The sequence below is a fragment of the Sciurus carolinensis genome, chromosome 6 (genome assembly GCF_902686445.1).
Source record: "Sciurus carolinensis chromosome 6, mSciCar1.2, whole genome shotgun sequence".
NCBI classification, from domain to species: domain Eukaryota; kingdom Metazoa; phylum Chordata; class Mammalia; order Rodentia; family Sciuridae; genus Sciurus; species Sciurus carolinensis.
In genome coordinates this window covers 128169114-128189677 of record NC_062218.1, presented here as the reverse complement: position 1 = coordinate 128189677, position 20564 = coordinate 128169114, and the positions used below count along the sequence as shown (strand labels likewise).

Genomic DNA, 20564 nt, shown 5'->3' with positions numbered 1-20564 from the left:
GGCTACTCAGGAGGCTGAGGCAGGAGGATTGCAAGTTTGAGGCTAGCCCAGACGAATTTGTGAGATCCTGTCTCAAAAATTTTTTAAAAAAAGATTGGGGATGTAGTTCAGAGGCAGAATACTCCTGGGTTTAATCCTCAGTATCACCAAAAAAAAAAAAAAAAAAACCTACAAAAACCTTATTTGAACCCAAGTCCATCCAAACATCTTGGGGAGGATATGACAGACTGACCCAGTTCCAAGTAGTTATGACACAAGATGATCACTTCATAGAACTATTTTAATAAAGTAGTAGTAGTAGTGTTTATGGACTAGGTACTTTTCAAACCCTATGAGGCTATTCCTTTATAGAATTAGAAAAGTGTATTAATATTTTATACCCCAACAAGTATGTAAATTTATAGATAAGGAAACCTAGACTTGAATACAGTGGTATATAGTATATTGCACAAAGATAAAAATGGTGGAAGATAGTTAGGAGTTGATAGTGAACATAAGAAAAATAGAGGACTAGTCTAGGTGTTTACTGTTTAATAGACAATATTACCTACTAGCTGATATTATGGATTCTAGAGCTAGATTTTTTCTGGATTTGAATCCTGGTTTTACTCCATATTACCAATGTGAACTCAAGCAATTTACTTAAACTTTCTGTGAAGTAGTTTAGTCATCTATAAGATAGGAATAATACTACCTATCTCCCAGAATTATTTTATAAGGATTAGATGATTACATGAACAAATGTTTAAATTAAAACATTATGTGATCCAGAACAGATTTCAAATTAAATATTAATTCTAGAATAATAGTCTGAAAATAGAGTATGGGGAAAATGGCAGAGAAAAAATTTCAGAGGAATACTGCTCAAGCAATTGTAGTGACCCAGTGACCATGTAATCATAACAAGGGATTGGAAAAGATTCACACATGAAATCTTAGGAGAGCATGGATTAAAAAAAAAGATTCTGAAAGCTTCCAGAGAGAAAAATTTAGGACATATACAAAGGATTGAAAATCAGAATATTGGCTATCTCAGTGCAATTTGGAATTCTAAAGAAAATGAAACATTGCCCTCAAAATTCAGAGGGATAGAGTTATCTGGAATTCTGTCTGCAAACAGACAAAACTTTTTTTTTTCCCCCCAGATATTTTTCATATGTAAAATATTTCTTATCCTTTTTTAGGAAGCTAATAGGATGAGGCCCAGGAAACAAGATCCAGCCATACAGAAGGGAAGGGCGGTCTGTGGTCTTCATCTTTATAGAAGTCTTGTGTAGCAACTAGTCTAGGTTAGAGCAAAAAGGAGGAAAGATTCAGAGGAAAACATGAAATTAATAAATTATTTGATAATTTGTGCTATATGAAAATATTGATAGGTATTTGGCAGATCTTTTGAAACACTGGAATTAGTGGTACCCCCTTAAAATTAAGCAAGTGAAGGAGCAAGGTAGTAGTTAACTTTAATAAAAGCACTTTGAGTCGAACTTACATACACTTGACTCATCAGTGTTTTATATACATACACATATATACAAAGTATAAACCCTGGATGTTGATTTAGCATAATTTCTATGATAGTTGTGGGGAAGGGAAATGGGAGTGGAATGAAATAAGAAAGCTGCCTCATTTGCCACAAGAGCAAGTCTACAAATAATGTCTTGACAAATCAGTAATATATAAATAATATGCAATGTAAGCATATTATTTAGCAATGTACAAAATAAATATTAGAAAAAATGGCTGAAAATTTGAATTTGTCATGGAAACAGTAAGAGGGCTAGAAATTGCTGTTTTTATCTTGTCATTTTTATACATTTATGTCGTAGTCTTTATAAACTCTCCATGTATTATATTGGAATAGTAAAATTCATGTATACAAATAACATGCAAATAAGAGGGAAGTTAGTGGTTTTAGTTATGTGTTTAGTAAAAAAAAAAAAAAAGAAGAAGCAAAGAAATCTTTATTAGACTGAAATCTTTAGTTCACTAAGTCTTTTTCAAATTGCTAGCTAACTAAAGAAAATTTCTTACTGTCATTTAATACCCTGCTTTCCAATGACAGTTGCCCCATTGTTCTGTAAGGGGAACAACAGTAGAAAAAAATGTAGTCAATATTAACTATGTATTTACAGCATTAATTCAGTAAAGTGAAAAAAACAGTACAAATACTGAAGAGTCTGATTTGTTGTATACATTCCAACTTCAGGGAGAGGAAATATGAAGCTAAAAAATAGATTTTGTTGGTGCAGAATGATATCAATAGTGAGATTTTTCTGAAATGAAATTACATTGACAGATATAGGAAAGTTATTAAAAGAGGTGAATTGTCATATTAAGACTATGAAGAATCAGTTTTCAGTTCCCTATAAGGAAAAGTAAGTAATTAGGCATTTGAGTGTTGTTTTGATCACTTAGGTCTTTAGAGAAAATGAACATTTGAATAAGGTTAAAGTTTTCTTTTCAAAAAAACATCTGTTTAAATGTTTAGACATTGTTCTATGTATTTTCACTATGATCATATTTAGAAGATTAATTTTGAACAGAAGACTATTTGGGGAATATTACTATTTTTAGTACAGAAAATTTTTCTGAAGAATACAAAATGTGAGAACTTTCAAACTAAGAATGATGAAAATATTCAGAATTGGAAATGTGGAAGTTTTCAAGGCATCTACATAACTGGCCCCGACTTCACTCTCTATTCTTACATCCCACAGGGTTCAGTGCCTAGGCCAAGTGACTGTTTTTTTTCCCATCTCCTTCCTCTACCATTTACTTCCCCTAGCACTCTCATGTAAAATCCTCCTGATTTTTTAAGGTCTGATCAGGTGTTGTCTTTTCTATAGTATTTTGTTTGATTCCCTGCTATATGGGAGTGCTAATGTTATTGAACTTATTGCATTCAAATTTTCTGTATTGTGGTGTTTTTTTTTTTTTTTTTCTTTTAAACAAGTCTACGTATCAAAGAATAGGAGTAGTATCTTTTCTGGATTTTTTGTCTTCCTGAGTCCCATATACAGGCTAAATGCAGTTTTTTTGGTTTAGTTATTATGTTAATATAGTTTCAGGTTTCTACAAAACAGCCTTTCCTAAAAGTAAATTGTTTTAATAGATTTACAGTCTTACGTGAATCCTTTCTGCCAACCCTTTAAGGGTGGGTGGAACATTTGCTTTAGTGATTTCTAAATGAAGACTTTTCATTTTTGTCTTTCAGTCTTACCTCCTGTGTTAGTGCCTCGTCATAATGAATTCAATCCACAACACAGCCTTCTGGTTCAGTTTAGGAACCTGAGCCACAATGAACCGCATATGCCACAGAATGCCACGTTTCCAGATTCTTTCCATCAGCCCAACAACACTCCTTTCCCCTTATCTCCAAATAGCCCCTATCCCCCTTCCCCTGCTAGCAGTACATATCCCAACTCCCCAGCAAGTTCTGGACCAGGAAGTCCATTTCAACTCCCAGGTAAGGCTTTATTGAGAGGTAGAAAAAAAGTAGTAATACTAATCCCTGAGAATCAGCAGTTATTCTTACTGCTGGCCCTCCAGGTGGACTATTCTACACAAGAGCTAGTTACTTCTGACTATATATTCCTTAGATAATTGTTTAATTTCCAGAATAGTTTGGATTTTATTTTGTCAAATACCATATGTTTAAAATATGGAATTAGTAGGGAAATTAAATACCAACTGTTTAACCTGCTTTTAGGAATTTGTTCAAAAATAAATCTTCATACTTTATCTTTGCATAGATGTACCACATTTTATCTCGTCACCAGTCAATAGTGCTGATTTAGTGCTGGTTTTAACTCTATCTTAAAATATATATCTGAGCATATGATTCAGTGCAAAGAAAGGCAGTTTTTGACCTTTAATTCTATTTTAGTGAATTTTAGTACTGATTTTAGTATCTTGGATTACCAGGTTCTGATATATATATGTGCAAGCTTATAATAGGTTTTCAGTTGCTATTAGGTGTGCTGTCTAATTTCAACATTTTTGTGTGTCTAATGTTCAGTAATGAACCCTACTGGTAATCTTGAAATTTTTTAATGCTATAAAGTAATAACTTTAAGCAGGTTGAAGATTTTAACTATTCTTTGGGATTTTAACTTGTCTCATTTTCTTCTTCTTAGCTGATACACCTCCTCCTGCCTATATGCCACCTGATGAACAGATGGGCCAAGATAATTCCCAGCCTATGGATACAAGCAATAACATGATTCCTCAAATTATGCCCAGTATATCCAGCAGAGGTAAGAGAAGTATTCACCCTGTTGATTTTATTGTAACTGTCTTTATTTTATTTTTGTTTATTCATTTGTAGCATCAGGGGTCCAGTGCAGGGCCTACCACATACTAGGTAAGTGCTCAACCACTGATCTACACTCCCAGTCTTGGCCACTTAAAAAAAAAATACCTTTAATGAAGTATATTTTGTGTGCTATAAAATTCACCTTAAGTGTATGTTTTCCAAAAGTGATTTTGGAAAACATAAAATTTTGTATCACAATGTAGTTTGAGAACATTTTCATAACCCTTTGAATAGATCCTCACTCCCATGAACAGCTCTACATACCATTCAATCTGTTTTCTGTATGTATAGATTTATCTTTTCTGAATATTTCATATAGTCATGTAATATGTAGTCTTTCATCTGACTTCTTTCACTTAACATAGTGTTGTTGAGATACATTCATGTTGTAACAATAATAGTTTATTCCTTTTTATTGCTGAACAGTGTTTTTTTTTGCATAGATATACCATATTTTATCTATTCACCAGTCAGTAGGCATTTGAATTATTTCTAGTTTTTGTTTTGTTTAGTGTGAATAATACTCTTAGGAACTTTTGTATAAAAGTCTTTGTGTGGACATGGTTTTTATGTTTCTTGGAAATGTACCCAGAAGTAGAATTGCTGTGTCATATAGTAAGTTTAACTATTGAAGAAAAACTGCCAAACTTCTCCAAAGTGGCTGTATTGTTTGACACCAGCAGTGCATGAGGGTTTCAGTTTTTTCATAACTTGTTAACCCTTATTATTACATCTGTCTTTTTGATTATAACCATTTTAGTGAGTATGAAGTGTTCATTGTGGTTTTAATTTTTATACTCTTAATGAGTAATGATGTTGATCATTTTAAAAATTTTTCTTTGATGAAATATTTATTTTAAATTTTTTTGCCCATTGCATTGGATCGTATATCTTTTTATTGAGTTATACAAGTTCTTTATATATTCTGAATTTGAGTCCTTTATCAGAAAGTGATTTACAAATATTTTTGTCCGTTTATAGATTTCTTTTCATTTTCTTAATAATGTCTTTTGAAGCACAGTAGCTTTAAATTTTGATGAAGTCCAGTTTATCAATTTTTTTCTGGACCATGCTTTTTGGTGTGGCATCTGAGGTTGTGAAAATATTCTTTGGAATTTTCTTCTATGTGTTCTGTAGTTTTAGTGCTTATATTTAGGCCTCTGATTCATTTTGAGTTAAATTTGTGTGTGCTATATGGTAAATGTCTGTATTTTTGTTCTCCATTGCATTGGCATCTTTATTAGAAATCACTTTATAATAAAAATATAATAAAAATTTACAAATGTAAGGGTTTGTTTAGGTGATCTCAGTTTTGTTCATTGATTATGTATCTGTACCTCATTGTCTTAATTACTAATGCTTGATAGGATTTTTCCACCCAGTTTTTTTGTATCGCAGTAAAATACATGTAAAATTTATCATCTTAACCATTTTAAAAGTGTAGTTTGTTGCCATTAATTACATTCATATTGTGCGGTGGTCCACTTTCCATTTCTGTAACTGTTTTCACCTTATGAAACCAAAATTCTGTACACATTAAGCAGTAACTCCCCATATACTCCTTTCCCAGTTCCTGGCAACCATCATTCTGTTTTCTTCCTTCATCCTTCTCTTTCTTCCTCCCTCCCTTGAACCCAGGACCTCACTCAGGTGCTCAGTCACCCAGCCCCACCATTTTAATTTCTCTTTGTCCTTTTATAACTGACTTATTTTACTTAGCATAATATCCTTAGCTTCATCTATGTTGTGGTATGAATGAATAATATTTCATTGTATGTGCACACCACATCATGTTTATCCAGTCATCCACTGATGAACACTTGGGTTACTTCTAATTTTTGGCTATTACAGATATCTTTTCAAAAACCCTCTTTTCAGTTTTGCTATTGTGGGCTGTCATAGGGTCTTTGAATTTCAATTAGGTGATGTTGTTTGATAGTATGGTTCAAGTTTTCTATATCCTTGTTTATTTTCTTTCTAATTATTAAATCATTTATTGAGAGTGGGAGGTTAAAGTCCCCAACTACTGTTGAATTGTATATTTCTACATTCAATTCTGTTGAGATTTGCCTTATGTGTTTTGAGACTCTCTGGTTTGTACAGTTCAGTGTACAATTCAGTGGTGTTAAGTGTATCCACAATGTTGTACCACCACTGTCACTATTTCCAGAACCTTCTCATCGTGCTGAGCAGAACTCTGTACCCATTATAAAACTCCCTGTTCTCTCTTCTCTGGCCCCTGATAAATATTCTTCTACTTTTTGTCTCTATGAATTTGTCTATTTGAGGTATCTAAGTGGAACCATATATTTATGAACTTTATATCTAGCTTTCACTTAGTATAGCATTTTCAAGATTTATCCATGTCATAGCATGCATTAAAAATTCATTCCTGCCGGGTACAGTGGCCCCTGTCTGTAATCCCAGCTGCTGGGGAGGGTGAGGCAGGAGGATCTCAAGTTCAAAGCCAGCTTCAGCAACTTAGCAAGACCCTATCTCTAAATAAAATATAAAAAGGACTGAGGATGTGGCTCAGTGGTTGAGTGCCCCTGGGTTCAATCCCCAGTACCAAAAAAAAAAAACAAAGAAAAGAAATTCATTTCTTCTTAACACCGAATTATAATTCCATTGTATGTATGTATACATTTTGTTATTCTTTCATCTATTGATGGTTATTGGGGTTTTTCTGCTTTTTTGGCTGTTGTGAGTCATGCTGTTATGTTTGAGTCTCTGCTTATAATCCACTTGAATATTATATTCTTGAGAATAGAATTGTTGTGTCATATGCTAATTATATGTTTAAATTTTCAAAACATCCAAACTGTTTTGCACAGCAGCTACTTCCTTTTATATTCCCACCAACTGTGCATAAGGGTTCCAATTTTTCCTTATACATGCCAGTGCTTGTTTTCTGTGTTTTTGTTTTTTTAATGCCATCCAGTGAGTATAAAGTGGACCTCATTGTGGGTTTTTTTAATTGTCTCCTTTTTAAATTGACAAATGAAAAATGGTTTATTTTTATGGTGTCATTGTGGTTTTAAAGCCACTTTGTTTTGAGACATTAAGTTTCATATAGTATCAAAGTTTAGAAATAACATACCACCCTTTTACATATTTCTTAAGTGTTTTGTATTTTATACGTTTGTGTTAATAAAGAACATCTACAGAAAACCCATAGCTAACATCATACTTAATGATGAAAAACCAAAAGATTTTCTGCTAAGATCAGTAACAAGGCAAGGATGACTATTCATGCTTGTATTCCCTGTTTGCAAAGTTTGAGTTCAATTTTTTGTTTAGAATAGTGTTGCAGATACTGATATAATTAAACCTTTCCAGTTGTTAAAAAATTATTTACATCTCAAATTTAAGTCTGAAGTAGATTTTCCTAGAAAAACAATTTGTGATATTGCTACTATGTTCTGAATTGTGTCCTCCCAAAAATCATATATTGAAGCCCATTACCCCCAATGTGGTGGTATTTAGAAATGAGTCTTTGGGAGGTAATTAGATTTAACTGAGATCATGAGGGTGGGGTCCTCATTGTGGTATTAGTAAACTTTTAAGAGGAAGAGATAGATCCCTTTCTGTCTATATCTTTCTCTACCCTTGAACACAAACAAAGGAAAGACCATGTGAGCACACAGCAAGAAGGTGGTTGTCTACAAGCCAGGAAGCGGGCCCCTCACCAAACAGTGAATCTACTGGCACCTTGATCTTGGACTTCCCAGCCTCCAGAACTGTGAGAAATAAATTTCTATTGTTTAAGCCACTCCATTTATGGTATTTGGGTATAGCAGCCTGAACCAACTGCTTGGGTATAGAGCAGTTGGTACCTAGAAATGGGTGTTGCTATAACAAAATACCTAAAAACATGGAAGTAGCTTTGAAACTAGGTAATGTAGAGGCTGGAAAGGTTTTGAGATACATGCTAGAACAATCTGATGCTGCTGCGAAGGGATTATTAAAGGTGATTCTGGTGAGGGCCAAGAAGTAAAAGAGGAAAGCTTTAAAGTAACCTTCCATTTTCTTAGGGAATACATAAATTATGTAAAGAATGTTAGTACAAATATAGATGTTACATCAGGCTGATTCCTGTGAGGATATAGGACTAAAAGAGGAATATATTATTGCAAAACTGAAAAGGCCATTGTTTTTATAAAGTGGCAAAGAATTTGAATGGTGTTAATGTTCGCATGTATTGTAGAAGGTAGAACTTTTGAGTTATAAAATTGGATATTTAGCATCCTAAGTGTTGAAGGAGTATTCTAGTTCCTACTGGCTTCTCACGGTATAAGAAGAAAGAAATGAATTTGATAAAGAATTGTTAAGCAACAAGGAATCAGAACTTAAAAGATTTGGAAAATTCTCAATCCATCCATATTTCAAAAAATGAGAACATGTGTTTGGAGGAGAACACTCAATTTTGCTTATCTGCCATTTGATAGTGAGATTAGTGTGGACGTGAACCATGGACCTCAACAGCCACCTCAGCAGGAACATGGTTTGACCTGAAGGGAAACAGAGATGGGACTGGAATTTAGTAAGGCTGTTGGGCTCCTTAAATTCTGTGGCAGGCAAGTTAAGCTATTTGACTGTAAACTTATATAATTCTTCAAAAAAAAAAAACGAAGAAGAAGAAGAATTTCTCTGAAGCTGATTCAGAAATCGTCAGGATCACTAATCTGGTTTCAGCAAGCTGAATGAAGCCATGAGGGTACCTGGAGACTGGAGGGTGTAGCTCACTACGATACATTACTTGGTGTAATTTCACATGTTACAGCTGGTGAGGAATTCTGCCTTGGAATTTTGTCTCCTGTCTCACCTTTTTCTAATTTTGATAAGACTAGACTTTAGACTTTATAGTTTTTGCTGGAATAAGTTTAGAAGTTTGGGTCCTTTGGGAGGTAATGCATGTATTTTTGCATACTAACAGACCAAATTGTGCCCTAATCCCCAATGTCATGGTATTTGGAGATGGGGCCTTTGAGAGATAATTTAGGTTTAGATGAGTTCATGAGAGAGAGCAGGATCCTCAGGATGGAATTAGTTGCCCTTATAAGAAGAGAAACAGAAATGGATCTTTATGAGCACACACAGAGGATAGGTCATATGAACACACAGGCAGAGGGCAACCATCTACAGACCAGAAAGGGAACCCTCACTAGATATCAAATGAACTGATATCTTGATGTATTTCCCAACCTCCTGATGTGTGAGAGGGGGAAAAAAAATCCACTCAGACAATGATGTTTTGTTAAGGGAGCCTGAGCAGATTAAGATAGTTGTCTCTCTTTATTTTCCTAAAATTGCTTTGTCATATTTAAGTCTATTTCTAGTATTTTGGGATATAGATACAAACCCAGGAAGGACAGTGATACTTAAGTAAAATATCTTTTCTTTTTCATGTAGTGCTTTGGGTTGGATTGAAGGTTAAGCACATAATGAATCTGGAGTTTTGAATAATCATTTATTAAATTTCTTTTCTGTCTGGTTTGTTCACAGATGTTCAACCTGTTGCCTATGAAGAGCCTAAACATTGGTGTTCAATTGTTTACTATGAATTAAACAACCGTGTTGGGGAAGCTTTTCATGCATCTTCTACTAGTGTATTAGTAGATGGATTCACAGACCCTTCAAATAACAAAAGTCGATTCTGCTTGGGGTTGTTGTCAAATGTTAATCGTAATTCAACAATTGAAAACACAAGGCGACATATTGGAAAAGGTAATCCTACATGCAGTTGAATTCAGTCCTTTGTTGTACTGGCTATGTGCCACACTTTGTGTAAGGTGCTGTAAACTTACAAAGAATCTTAAGGCAAGACCTCTGCCTCAGGTTGCATATTAAAAAATGTATTAAATAAAGACATAATGAATTCCCAATTCCTTATCCTACTTAATTTGTCTGCTTGGTATTAAAGATCTGAAATCTTATTATTTCTTTGTTTTTTGAGTGTTACCCTGACTGGAATATAAACTGCACAGAAATTTGTCATGGTCATAACAATAGCTAGGACTGTGTTTGGCTCATGAAATATACAACAAATATATTTGTGGAACATAAAACTGCTAGTAAACAATGAGGATTCCATAATTATGGTATTTGAAGCATTTTCAATTAAAATAACTTATAAAAATTACCATGTTTTGAGAGTTAGAGGTGGAGAATCCAGTGTGAATGACAAAATTCTTTGTTGGTTTTACCATCACCCCTCCTCTTTTAAATTCAGGAAACAAGATTTTTATGTGTAATTCATCTTGAAATATAGTTGCCACAACAAACCATTTATCACACTGCAATGAAATGCCAAAGTCTCATGCATGCATCAAGTAATCAGGAAGGAAACCCATCCCAGGTAGAATGTATTGCATACTTCTTGAGAAGTTTTGTTTTCACCTCTTGCTGCTTTTTTCTTTAACTTGAGAGGGCCTTACTCCAAGTAGTAACAAAAGGAAAATAAATATAATTGTGATGGCATTTTTTTCAAATAGTATGTTAGAAAATAGGTTGAAAACACAGTTCCCATTCTCTTTTGACTTCATGGCCTACTCACCATGATTTTTTTTTTTTTTTTAAATAGGGGTGAAATGTTTTCCTTGTATGCATTGATTTCCCCCCTACCCCAGTGAAAATAATTTTAAGTGAAATCTATTTGGGAAATTTTGAATTTCTGGAATTATTTGTCTTTTTTTTTTCCCAGCATGCTATTCTGGAGCCTTTGGTTCATAGGTCATTTTTATTTACTCAGAAGCAAAACTAAGTTTTTATTATTATAACCTGGTAGAATTTTATGACTTACCTGTGTGCAGAGATATGGATATACAGGGATGATGCTAAAAAACACAGTTGAAAAGTGAAAAGTTGTCCATTAGTAGATGGTAAATTCATTCTAGAATTATAGCAGCATTTAGAAGATATGTACAGTGGCAAATTTATATTTTGGAGACTAGAATCCTCAAGATTGCTTAAGGTTTAAGAACAAGTTCTTGATTTAATAGAATGTGGTACCATTCACATTAAGAAACAAAACAGAGTACCCAACACCTCCTCCACAAACACACAAAAAATGCTCCATAAGAACATTTACAAATAAAGTTATATTCAAAAGGAAAAAAAAAACATTTACATAAAATTAAGTACATTTAAAAAGGTTTGAAAAGATATACAACACTTTGATATCAGTTTCTACCTTTGATGAATAGAAATTTGAGGTGATAGAAAAATACGTTGGGAAAATACCAGATGACTTCACCTTTAGTTATATAATTTAAATTTTTGTATTGAAACTTATCATGCATTATTTTTATACACACATATACACATATATCTTAAATATTGAAAAAAAATTTTTGAAGGAAAGTAAAATGTCTACAATTAAATTCTTGTTGTGATCTGAAAGTGCATATGCACTTTTGGGGGTTTTGTTTGTATTTTTGTTTAATACTGTTGTCTTCTTTATTAACAAAAAGAAAGTACAAAACTACCAAATGACTGTTTATTTAAAGGATTTATGAAAAGGCAATTTTATTTTCTTAGCCATCTCTTTCTCTCATAGAGATAATAGATGATTGTTGGAGAAAGAAAACAACTTAAAAGCAGATAACCTAATCAGTGGTCAGCTTGAGGCTTGATTTATTTTTTTGAAGAACATTTTAGATTTAGGCAGACATTAACCTCTTCGTTATCTTTAGCAGCAGAAGGCCATCTAGTGGTAGCTTCTATCTAAAGTTGGGGGTTTGCTATGAATATCTGAGTATTTTGATTGTACCATACAATCTCTTTTGCTTTGTTAAACTGACTCATGGTACTCATCTTTTTAAGGTGTTCATCTGTACTATGTTGGTGGGGAGGTGTATGCAGAGTGTCTCAGTGACAGCAGCATATTTGTCCAGAGTAGGAACTGCAACTTTCATCATGGCTTTCATCCCACCACTGTCTGTAAGATTCCCAGCAGCTGCAGCCTCAAAATTTTTAATAATCAGGAGTTTGCTCAGCTTCTGGCTCAGTCTGTCAACCATGGGTTTGAGGCAGTATATGAGCTCACCAAAATGTGCACCATTCGAATGAGTTTTGTTAAGGTGAGTGTGTGATTTGTAATGTAATTTGAGTTACTGTAAATATGTATGTCTGTAGGTTATTATAGAAAAATTGTTAAGTGAAAGATAAGCATTACTTTTGACTGGATTTGCTAGGTTTTTAGATGGAATTCTTGAATTTGATTGTAAATATATGGTAAGTCTAAGATACCTTGTAATCCAGATATTATAAAATACATGATTGATATTGATTTTGATATTGAATAGGGGTTGAGCTTATAAAGAATGTCAGTTAAAAGATTAAATTATTGGAAACATTTAATAATAAAATTGCTTATTGAGTCCCTCAGTGTCAGTAGTTTTGATTGTTACTAGATTCCATTAGGGTTACTTAACAATTATTTAAAGAGGACTAAAATTATTTTACTTGGTTCTGAGCTGTGTTATTAAGAATTTGCAAAGTTCAAGTTTATCATTTACCCTCTTGGCCTGATTTTATTGAATATTTCGAAGATTATGGTTCTTGAACAAAATTTGAAAAGAATTTGTGATGTATTTAATCAACCTACACTATATTCACATAGTCCTTAAGGAATTAGCCCAAGAACAAGAACTGTCACATGCTTTGTGTGGATTTTTTCTTTTTGGCATTCAGTCCCTATCCAGTGTTTTCTTTCTCTCTTCCTTTTCCTCCCTCCTTCTCTCTCTCCCTCCCTCTCTTTCTTCCATCCATCCAGTGTTTTCTTGATGTTTTACTGTAGATCAGATGTGTACACTGAGTTATCAATCACCCTAAAGTTATTTCCCCTCCCTCTAATGAGACTTCAGCATATTTAGTTAATCGGCACTCCCTCATTTTTTCCATTCTTTTTCCTCTTTTCCTCCACAGTTTTCCTGGACCAGGACTATAATAAGCACTAACACAGAGAACTTAATAAACCCAGGGGGAAAAAAGTGAAAAATTTTCTTTTTCTGTTTTTATTTGTAGTTTTAAGCTAGCATTTCAATTCATTTCATCTCATTAATTTACCAACTTTAAGGATAATGGCTATGTAATCACTACATTGAATTATTTATAAATGTTTTTATCAGTATCTACAGTGCCTTATCTGACAGGAAAAAAAAATAAAAACAAACATCAAAACAAGCCAGACAGTGGAACATGCGTGTAATACCAGTGACTGAGGATTGAAAGTTCCAGGCCAGCCTCAGCAACTTAGTGAGGCCTTGTCTCAACAAATAAGGAGGACTGAGGATATAGCTTAGTGATGGAGCACTCTGGGTTCATCCCCAGTACCAAAAACAAAACTTGAAAACAAAGTTTTTTGGGCATATAATCTGACACAAAGTTAGGTGAGGCTATTTATGGGTTTTATTTAATCTAATAAGTGAGAATGTACCTCACAGCAGAAATATTAATTATTTAATTATAAGATGTTATACTGTATAACCTTTCTAAAATTAAAAATAATGGTGAAACATCTGGTGCCATATGTTTCTTTTAGAAGAAGTGTATGTTGTTTAAAAATTCATCTATCTTTGAATATTGCAGTTCTTTTCTTATAATTCCATGGTGAACACCAAGAGTGGTTTTGTGATATTTAAGTACATTCTACATATCTTTACTGTTCAACTATCTTATTATTATAATTGGTTTAGACTGGTTGACAATTTAAAGAGGGATTGACTATGATATCTGTTCATTTTTATAGGGCTGGGGAGCAGAATATCACCGACAAGATGTTACCAGCACCCCATGTTGGATTGAGATTCATCTTCATGGGCCTCTTCAGTGGCTGGATAAAGTCCTTACTCAGATGGGATCCCCTTTAAATCCCATATCTTCTGTTTCATAGTGCAGAAGTATTCTTTTCAATTGTTATTACTATTAGTGGACTTGTTTTAATTTTAGAGAAACTTCCAGTACAAATACTGTGAGCTGACATGGAAAAACAGATTTTATAGCTTGTTTTTTTTTCTACATAATTGTGACCAACACATTTGTATTTTGTGATGAATCTGCATTTGTTTGTATTCATGTTCATGTGATTAACTCTCAAAAGTATTGTAAAAGATGTAGATTAAGTATTATGCCCCTGTTCAGAAGTTTGGTATTGATTTTAAACTGGAATGTCTTTAGCTTATCATCCCAACAGGTTTTTTATTCGTTAATTTTTTTAAAGTATGCATCACATGATGAAAAATTATAGTTTAAGAGGGTAAAAATAGGAGAAAATGGTCTTCCTTCTGTTAATTTTTCCAGAAGCTATACTTCTAACAATTTCTTTGTCCCAGCAACTTTAAAAAAGCATAACACATAGTTTTGCAAAAGCCTATGGTAGGGGCTTAAAAGAAACTCTAAAATAATCTTTTATTTGAAGGAACACTATGCACTACCCTAACAGGTAGTGTTCAGTAAAAGCAAAGTGAGTTTTCTAGATGACATAAAATTTACATTTATATAGCTAAATGTTTGTTGGTGTAATGTGACTTCATGCTATATATCTTTTTAAAAACATTTCCTTTTTTAAAAAAAAAATTGCCAAGTAATTGATCGCTAGTGTATGTCATTTACTCAAAATCTGTCATAAATACTACTTTATAGCTAGTGACAGTGCATGCATGGCCTTGTTCAGCTATGTTTGCTGCTTTTGGCCAATGTTGCAAGGACTGTAATTTTGACATGCATTAATCTTTTATTTTGCACTTTTATGGGTGATAATTTTTAGTGTAACCTTTGGTATAACACACTCAAGTAACTTGGACTTAGATGCTTATCCTTAATTCCTTGGTACCCCTTTTGTATTAACAAACTACAATTTATAGTTTACATTTTAGGAAGTTATGCCTTTTTCTAGTATTTTATTTTCAATCTAGGTTATAAGATTGTTCTTCTATAGCTCCAGCTAAGGTGCCTTTTTAATATCTACAGTTTTATGGGTGTTATTAATGTTGAAAAATCATGTACTTAATGCCATTGTATCAGTCTCTCTATTCAAGGACTTATACACTGTAGCCAGAGGAGGCTCTTTGATTGGGCCCCAAGGAGGAGGCTGCTGGTCTGATATTAAATGAATCAGCAGTAGGTGTTGGGATAGCTGATTTCAAAACATACACATATCAAAGTCTGTTCTCTCGCTTATCATCAATGCTTTTTCTGATTTTTTTGTATCTATGTGAATGCTAATCTCCCAGAACACAGTCTTCTGAAAGAAAGGTGAAAACTCTAAAATCTGCATTTAACCAGTCATGCTTTGGCTTTGAGTAGAGTACTGTTAACCACTTTTTCTAAGGAGTAGTCAGATGGATGTTTAGTTATGGCACAAGAAAGAAGAAATTATTTTGAAAAGAAAAATGACCTAATGTACCTAATCAGAATGAGAAGCTTTGTTTTCTAGTGCCTTTTGTAAGTATATGGAGCCATGCCATTTTTCTGTTAAAAATGTTATTTTTGGTTTGACTTTCTGCTTTGCCCTTTGTGCTTTTATGAGGGGAAAAAAAAAAAAAAACAAAACTTTTTTTTTTTTTTTTTTAAGAAAAGGATTTTGCAATTCCTTTTGCTTTCTGTGTCAGTATTTATTGCTTTTTCAAAGTGCAGCCATTGGATGATTTCAGTGCCTTCAGCTGAAGTGTCATTTGTGTTTCAGCTCAGAATTCTTTGCTGGGTAAAAAGAATAATTTTAGACAGTTACCTGAGCCTTAAACATAAGTATTTCATAACATGTATTCTCAGACTTCCAGAGTTGTATCAGCCACACAAACGAGAATTATTTGCTTAGTGATAGAACTTAGGTATTTTTATCACTCTTTTACTTAGCAGGCTCATGGCACAAATTTATAGAAAAGAATTCACTCAAGTAGAATGACAGAAACGTATAATCAAACTGGTCTCATAAACTAGTGGAAGCTAGCAAATTGTTTCATAGATGTTTTTAGCTGCAAGTTAAAAATTGTTTTGTTTGCAGTCATCCTTTTCCAACCTTTAGAATTAGCAGGATTTTATGTGATTGACTTTTTGTTTTCTCTAAGAAGTATTATCTTATGAATGACAGATAATACTGAAGCTATTAACTGTTATGAATTTCATGAAGTAGAAATCCGTTCTATTTCTCAAGATTGTCAACTTTCCACCTGTGGCCTTTAAGTGAAAAAATTTTAAGTCTGGCTACTCTTGTAAACCCTAAGGATGTATGTATATGTACATATACATATTATATACATATATGAGATAAAAATTGTTAGATTAAAACAGAAAAAGCGAAGTGAAATTCTGGCTAATAATAAGAAAGTACCTCTAAAAGAAACCATTGCAGAAAAGTATAGTGTTAATATTTTATTTAATGTATAGACTGCTTTATAGTCAAATTTATAAGAATATCAGCATCACTAGAATAATCATTTTATAGCATGTAAAATATATTAATACATGCAAGATAAAAGACAGAATCTTGGAATAGTGAAATCACAGCCAGTTTGGTAAATGCAAAAAGCAGAAGAGAATCAAATTAATCTCAGTAATAAAGTAACAAGATCTTAATTGCATCTAATATCTTAATGATTTCCTGGCTAGTGTATATAGAATATAAATTAGTAGGCATATTACTGATCTACTGAATTTAACACTTCTCTAGAGAAAATTTATGGAAGGTATCAAAAATGTCAGATATAGGGACTGGGAGCTTAGCTCAATGACAGAGAGCTTTCCTAGCATGCTTGAGACCCTGGGTTCAATCCCTTTTACACATGGTTGCTGTGTAAGAAAACTGTAGCAGTTGAATCTGAGGTGAAACCCAGAATAAGAGTCAGTTCAACAAGCCACACAAAGAAATACAGATAGAATATGTGCTTTTGTATGCTTTTTATAACTGTTAAGAATAAGACGTCCTTTAGGGGTTGTAAAACAAGTACTAAGTAATCAAATCTGACGTCTATGGTCAAGATAAGAACTAGGGTTCCCCTTATAAAACCTTCCCTGTTATTACCTGAGGGTACCTCTGAGAAACAGTTCCTTCCCCTGTAATAGTACCATTTTGGAGGAAAAAGTTTATACAAAAAACGAAATCCTACTGATAGCAGAGAAGCTCTAAAAAGTTTGATGGTATTTATTAAAGTGCTATATTTCTGTTATAGAGAGCATCTCATATTCCTGTCTAGTTCCCTTTTTTAAATGCTTTTCTAATTATTTACTTAATGGTACTTTGGGTCACTGTCACCTTTGAATTCAGCCTTCAGTGATGAGTTGCATTTTGGACCTATTAACTTTTAAGAACTCAAAGCATCGTCTCTTAATCTCTGGAGTCTGAATATAAGTGTTCGTTCTGATTTTTTCCATCAGCAAGATAAGCCAGTATCTTTTAAGGTGATAGGTAGTGTGGTGGTTTTAGGAGTGTTTGGTGGTTTTATGGGAGGGAGTTTTCCTTAAATGGTGGTTTATTGATTTTCTCAGATATTAACTAGGGCAACTTTTTGGAGCATAATCTTCCTTTTGATGCCTGTTCTCCCCAGAGCAGCATTATTTTCTTCATTGATAGAGGTGAGATTCTTGGAAGTTTTTCTTGTTGTAAGAGAAGAATGTACTTTCACAGCTTCCCTCCCCCACTGCCCCGCATAAGCAAAGAATCCTACTTGCTGGACAGAAACTTGGACAGTTCTTTGGAATTCACTGGATTGCAGTTTAATGTGTCCTGATTACAGGAGGTAACAGTATTTATCAAGCCTTTGTTAAACTGGATTATTCATAAAAGAAATTTGCCTTCCTGGCTGTGGGTGTAGTCAGTGGTAGAACATTTGCCTAGTATGCGGAAGACCCTGGGTTAGATCCACCCATGGGTGGGCAGGGGTGAGCTGGGCAGGGAAAAAAGAAAGATGACACTCATCTCCAAAGTAAAATACAACTGCATTGTAATTGAAGTGACGCTCTAAAATTAGATGGTATATCAAAACCAGTGAATGAGATTTCATATATTGACTTCTATTTTTGTTATTTTTAAAGAGTGTGTGCTATAATATTACTGGTAGCATTTGCTGTAAAATAAGTAATGAGTTATTTTGTTGAAAAGAGCAAAATTCCTTGATCATGGCAGAGTAAAAAGTGTTTTTATGGTTCTTGTCCATAGCTCAGTTCTTAAAATTCCTAAAATCATCATAAACCATTATCCTTTAAGGGTTTATTTGAAGTTGCTGTGTTTTTAAAAAGTTCAGAATTTTGTATAAATAAATCCCTGCCTGGCCAGTAGTAGATAGTGCCTTTCTTAAAGCTAACTGGTGTTAGCTATGAGAAAACTCCTGTTAGGCCAAAGAATTCCAAGTGTTTTATAAAAGAAGAAATCTCATAGAGTCAGATTTTCCCTTCTAATACTGTTGGAAATGATGTTTCTTTGATTTTACTCATACAGTATATTAACTAGAGGGACTCTTGAGGATGATGGTTGGGCTAGAGATATTCTTTTTAGCCTGATTGTTTAAAGTTGAAATTTGAAATTCACTTATTTAAATTGGTTAGGATTAATCATTGAAACTGAATTTGTGAACCTGCCTACACCTTCTTTAAAGAATATTTCATATGTAGATGATAAAGACCAAACCAATGGCTGCACTGTAGGACTGCTTCTTATTTGTTCTTGTTCTGCATCTGTTCATGTTGTAGAAAATGAACTTGTAGCATGATGCTTCAATCTGTTATCTTTTTGATACTTATAAATATGTATTAGGTTTTACTATGTTGTGCTTTTCAAAGCCATAACTCTTAAATTTGTTTTGCATATTGTTTGCTAATACTTTATTTTAATAAACCTCAAAATCTGCTTAATGTGTCTTTTTTTTTTCTTTTAGGGAATTTTTTCTGATTTATATTTCATTGAATTGAGTTACAGAAGAGGGATAAGATTATCAGTTGATACAACCTGCTGAATTATTTGTTTACTAGTGATAGAAAATATTTTATACCATGCCAAGTGGCAGGGGGCAGGAGATGGTATGCACTTTGGCTAGAAGTAGAGAAAGCTAAACTAAATATTTTGACTCAAAAGAATAAATATGAAAGCTCTTATTCTTTTCTTTAGAGAAAGATTTTCTTAAAAGAATGAGTTACTGCAAAACAGTTCATTCTTCTCTCATTTTCTTTGAAAGTGAGGTACTTTGTAGCAACTTTATTGGCTATTTTAGAGACATTCCCTAAAAAGCAACAACAACAACAAAAAGAATACTTTTCCTGGCAAAAAATTTCAGATTTAAGATAGTTTTCAAATTGCTGTCACCCAGTCAGATGATGAGGTGGTGAGACTCAATGACAAGTACTATTTCATATTAGAATCCAGAATGCAGTTTTGGTGCAGTTGATATTTTATAAGCACTTTATAAGAAGCCTGTCAGACTGGACAATGCTTATAAGAAAGTAATTATTTAGAGGTCTGGTATAGTATATACATGGTTAAAAGGGGAAGCATTTTCTAAAAGCCTTCTCCCCCGCATTTAACACTAAAATATTACTGTGATTTTTGTTGTCAGATTTATAATTATTTAATAAACTTTTCAAAAAAAATCTTTTTTCAGCCTCAATCATTTTTGTTGCTGTATTTTGAAGGTTAGGGTAGTGGGGCTACTGGGAAAGTTTAAAGAAGAACTTTTGGCCAGCTTGCTTAACCATCTTCATCCTAGGGTATGTTGGATGGGTGGTGGGAGAGGGGGGATTTTAATCTGGTAGCTAACTCTTAGGATCCATATTGTACCAAGATATGTGAATGTAATTCCTAGTGAGGCAGTTTATTCATATTTGGAGATGGATTTTGAAAAGCTCCTTATACTTCCTTAATCTCTTATCCCTTCTTCATCTAATAAATCTCAACCATTATCTCATTTTTTAAAATACTTTCATCTGAGGTAAATGCTGAGAATTTAAACAGTTCAGAAAAGCATAAACTAAAACCCTCCCACCATTAGCTAACCACTAGACATTTGTGCATGTACTTTTTTTGTTTTGTTTTGTTTTTGAGTACTGGGGATTTAACTTGAGGGCATTTTATCACTGAGCTACATCCCCAGCCCTTTTTATTTTGAGGTAGGGTCTCACTAAGAATCTGAGAATCTTACTAAATAGCCGAGGCTGGCCTTGAACTTGCAGTCCTCTAGCCTCAGCCTCGGGAGTCATTGGGATTACAGGTGTGTGCCCACCATGAGTGGCCAGGGACATACCTTTTCAACCAGTTCTGGTA

At 33.5% G+C, this 20564-nt stretch overlaps 1 protein-coding gene across 5 annotated transcripts in view; it reads left to right on the top strand.

Moving 5' to 3' along the window:
* The window catches only part of Smad5 (SMAD family member 5), a 43716-nt gene extending 24559 nt beyond the window's left edge, over window positions 1-19157 (top strand). For all 5 annotated transcript variants that reach the window (XM_047555695.1, XM_047555697.1, XM_047555696.1 and 2 more), the window contains 5 exons: window positions 3215-3466; window positions 4137-4256; window positions 9821-10042; window positions 12140-12396; window positions 14067-19157. In XM_047555695.1, the coding sequence (XP_047411651.1) occupies window positions 3215-3466; window positions 4137-4256; window positions 9821-10042; window positions 12140-12396; window positions 14067-14210 (995 nt within the window). In that variant the 3' untranslated portion in view covers window positions 14211-19157. The remainder of the gene's footprint in view (window positions 1-3214; window positions 3467-4136; window positions 4257-9820; window positions 10043-12139; window positions 12397-14066) is intronic.
* Window positions 19158-20564: the final 1407 nt, after the last annotated feature.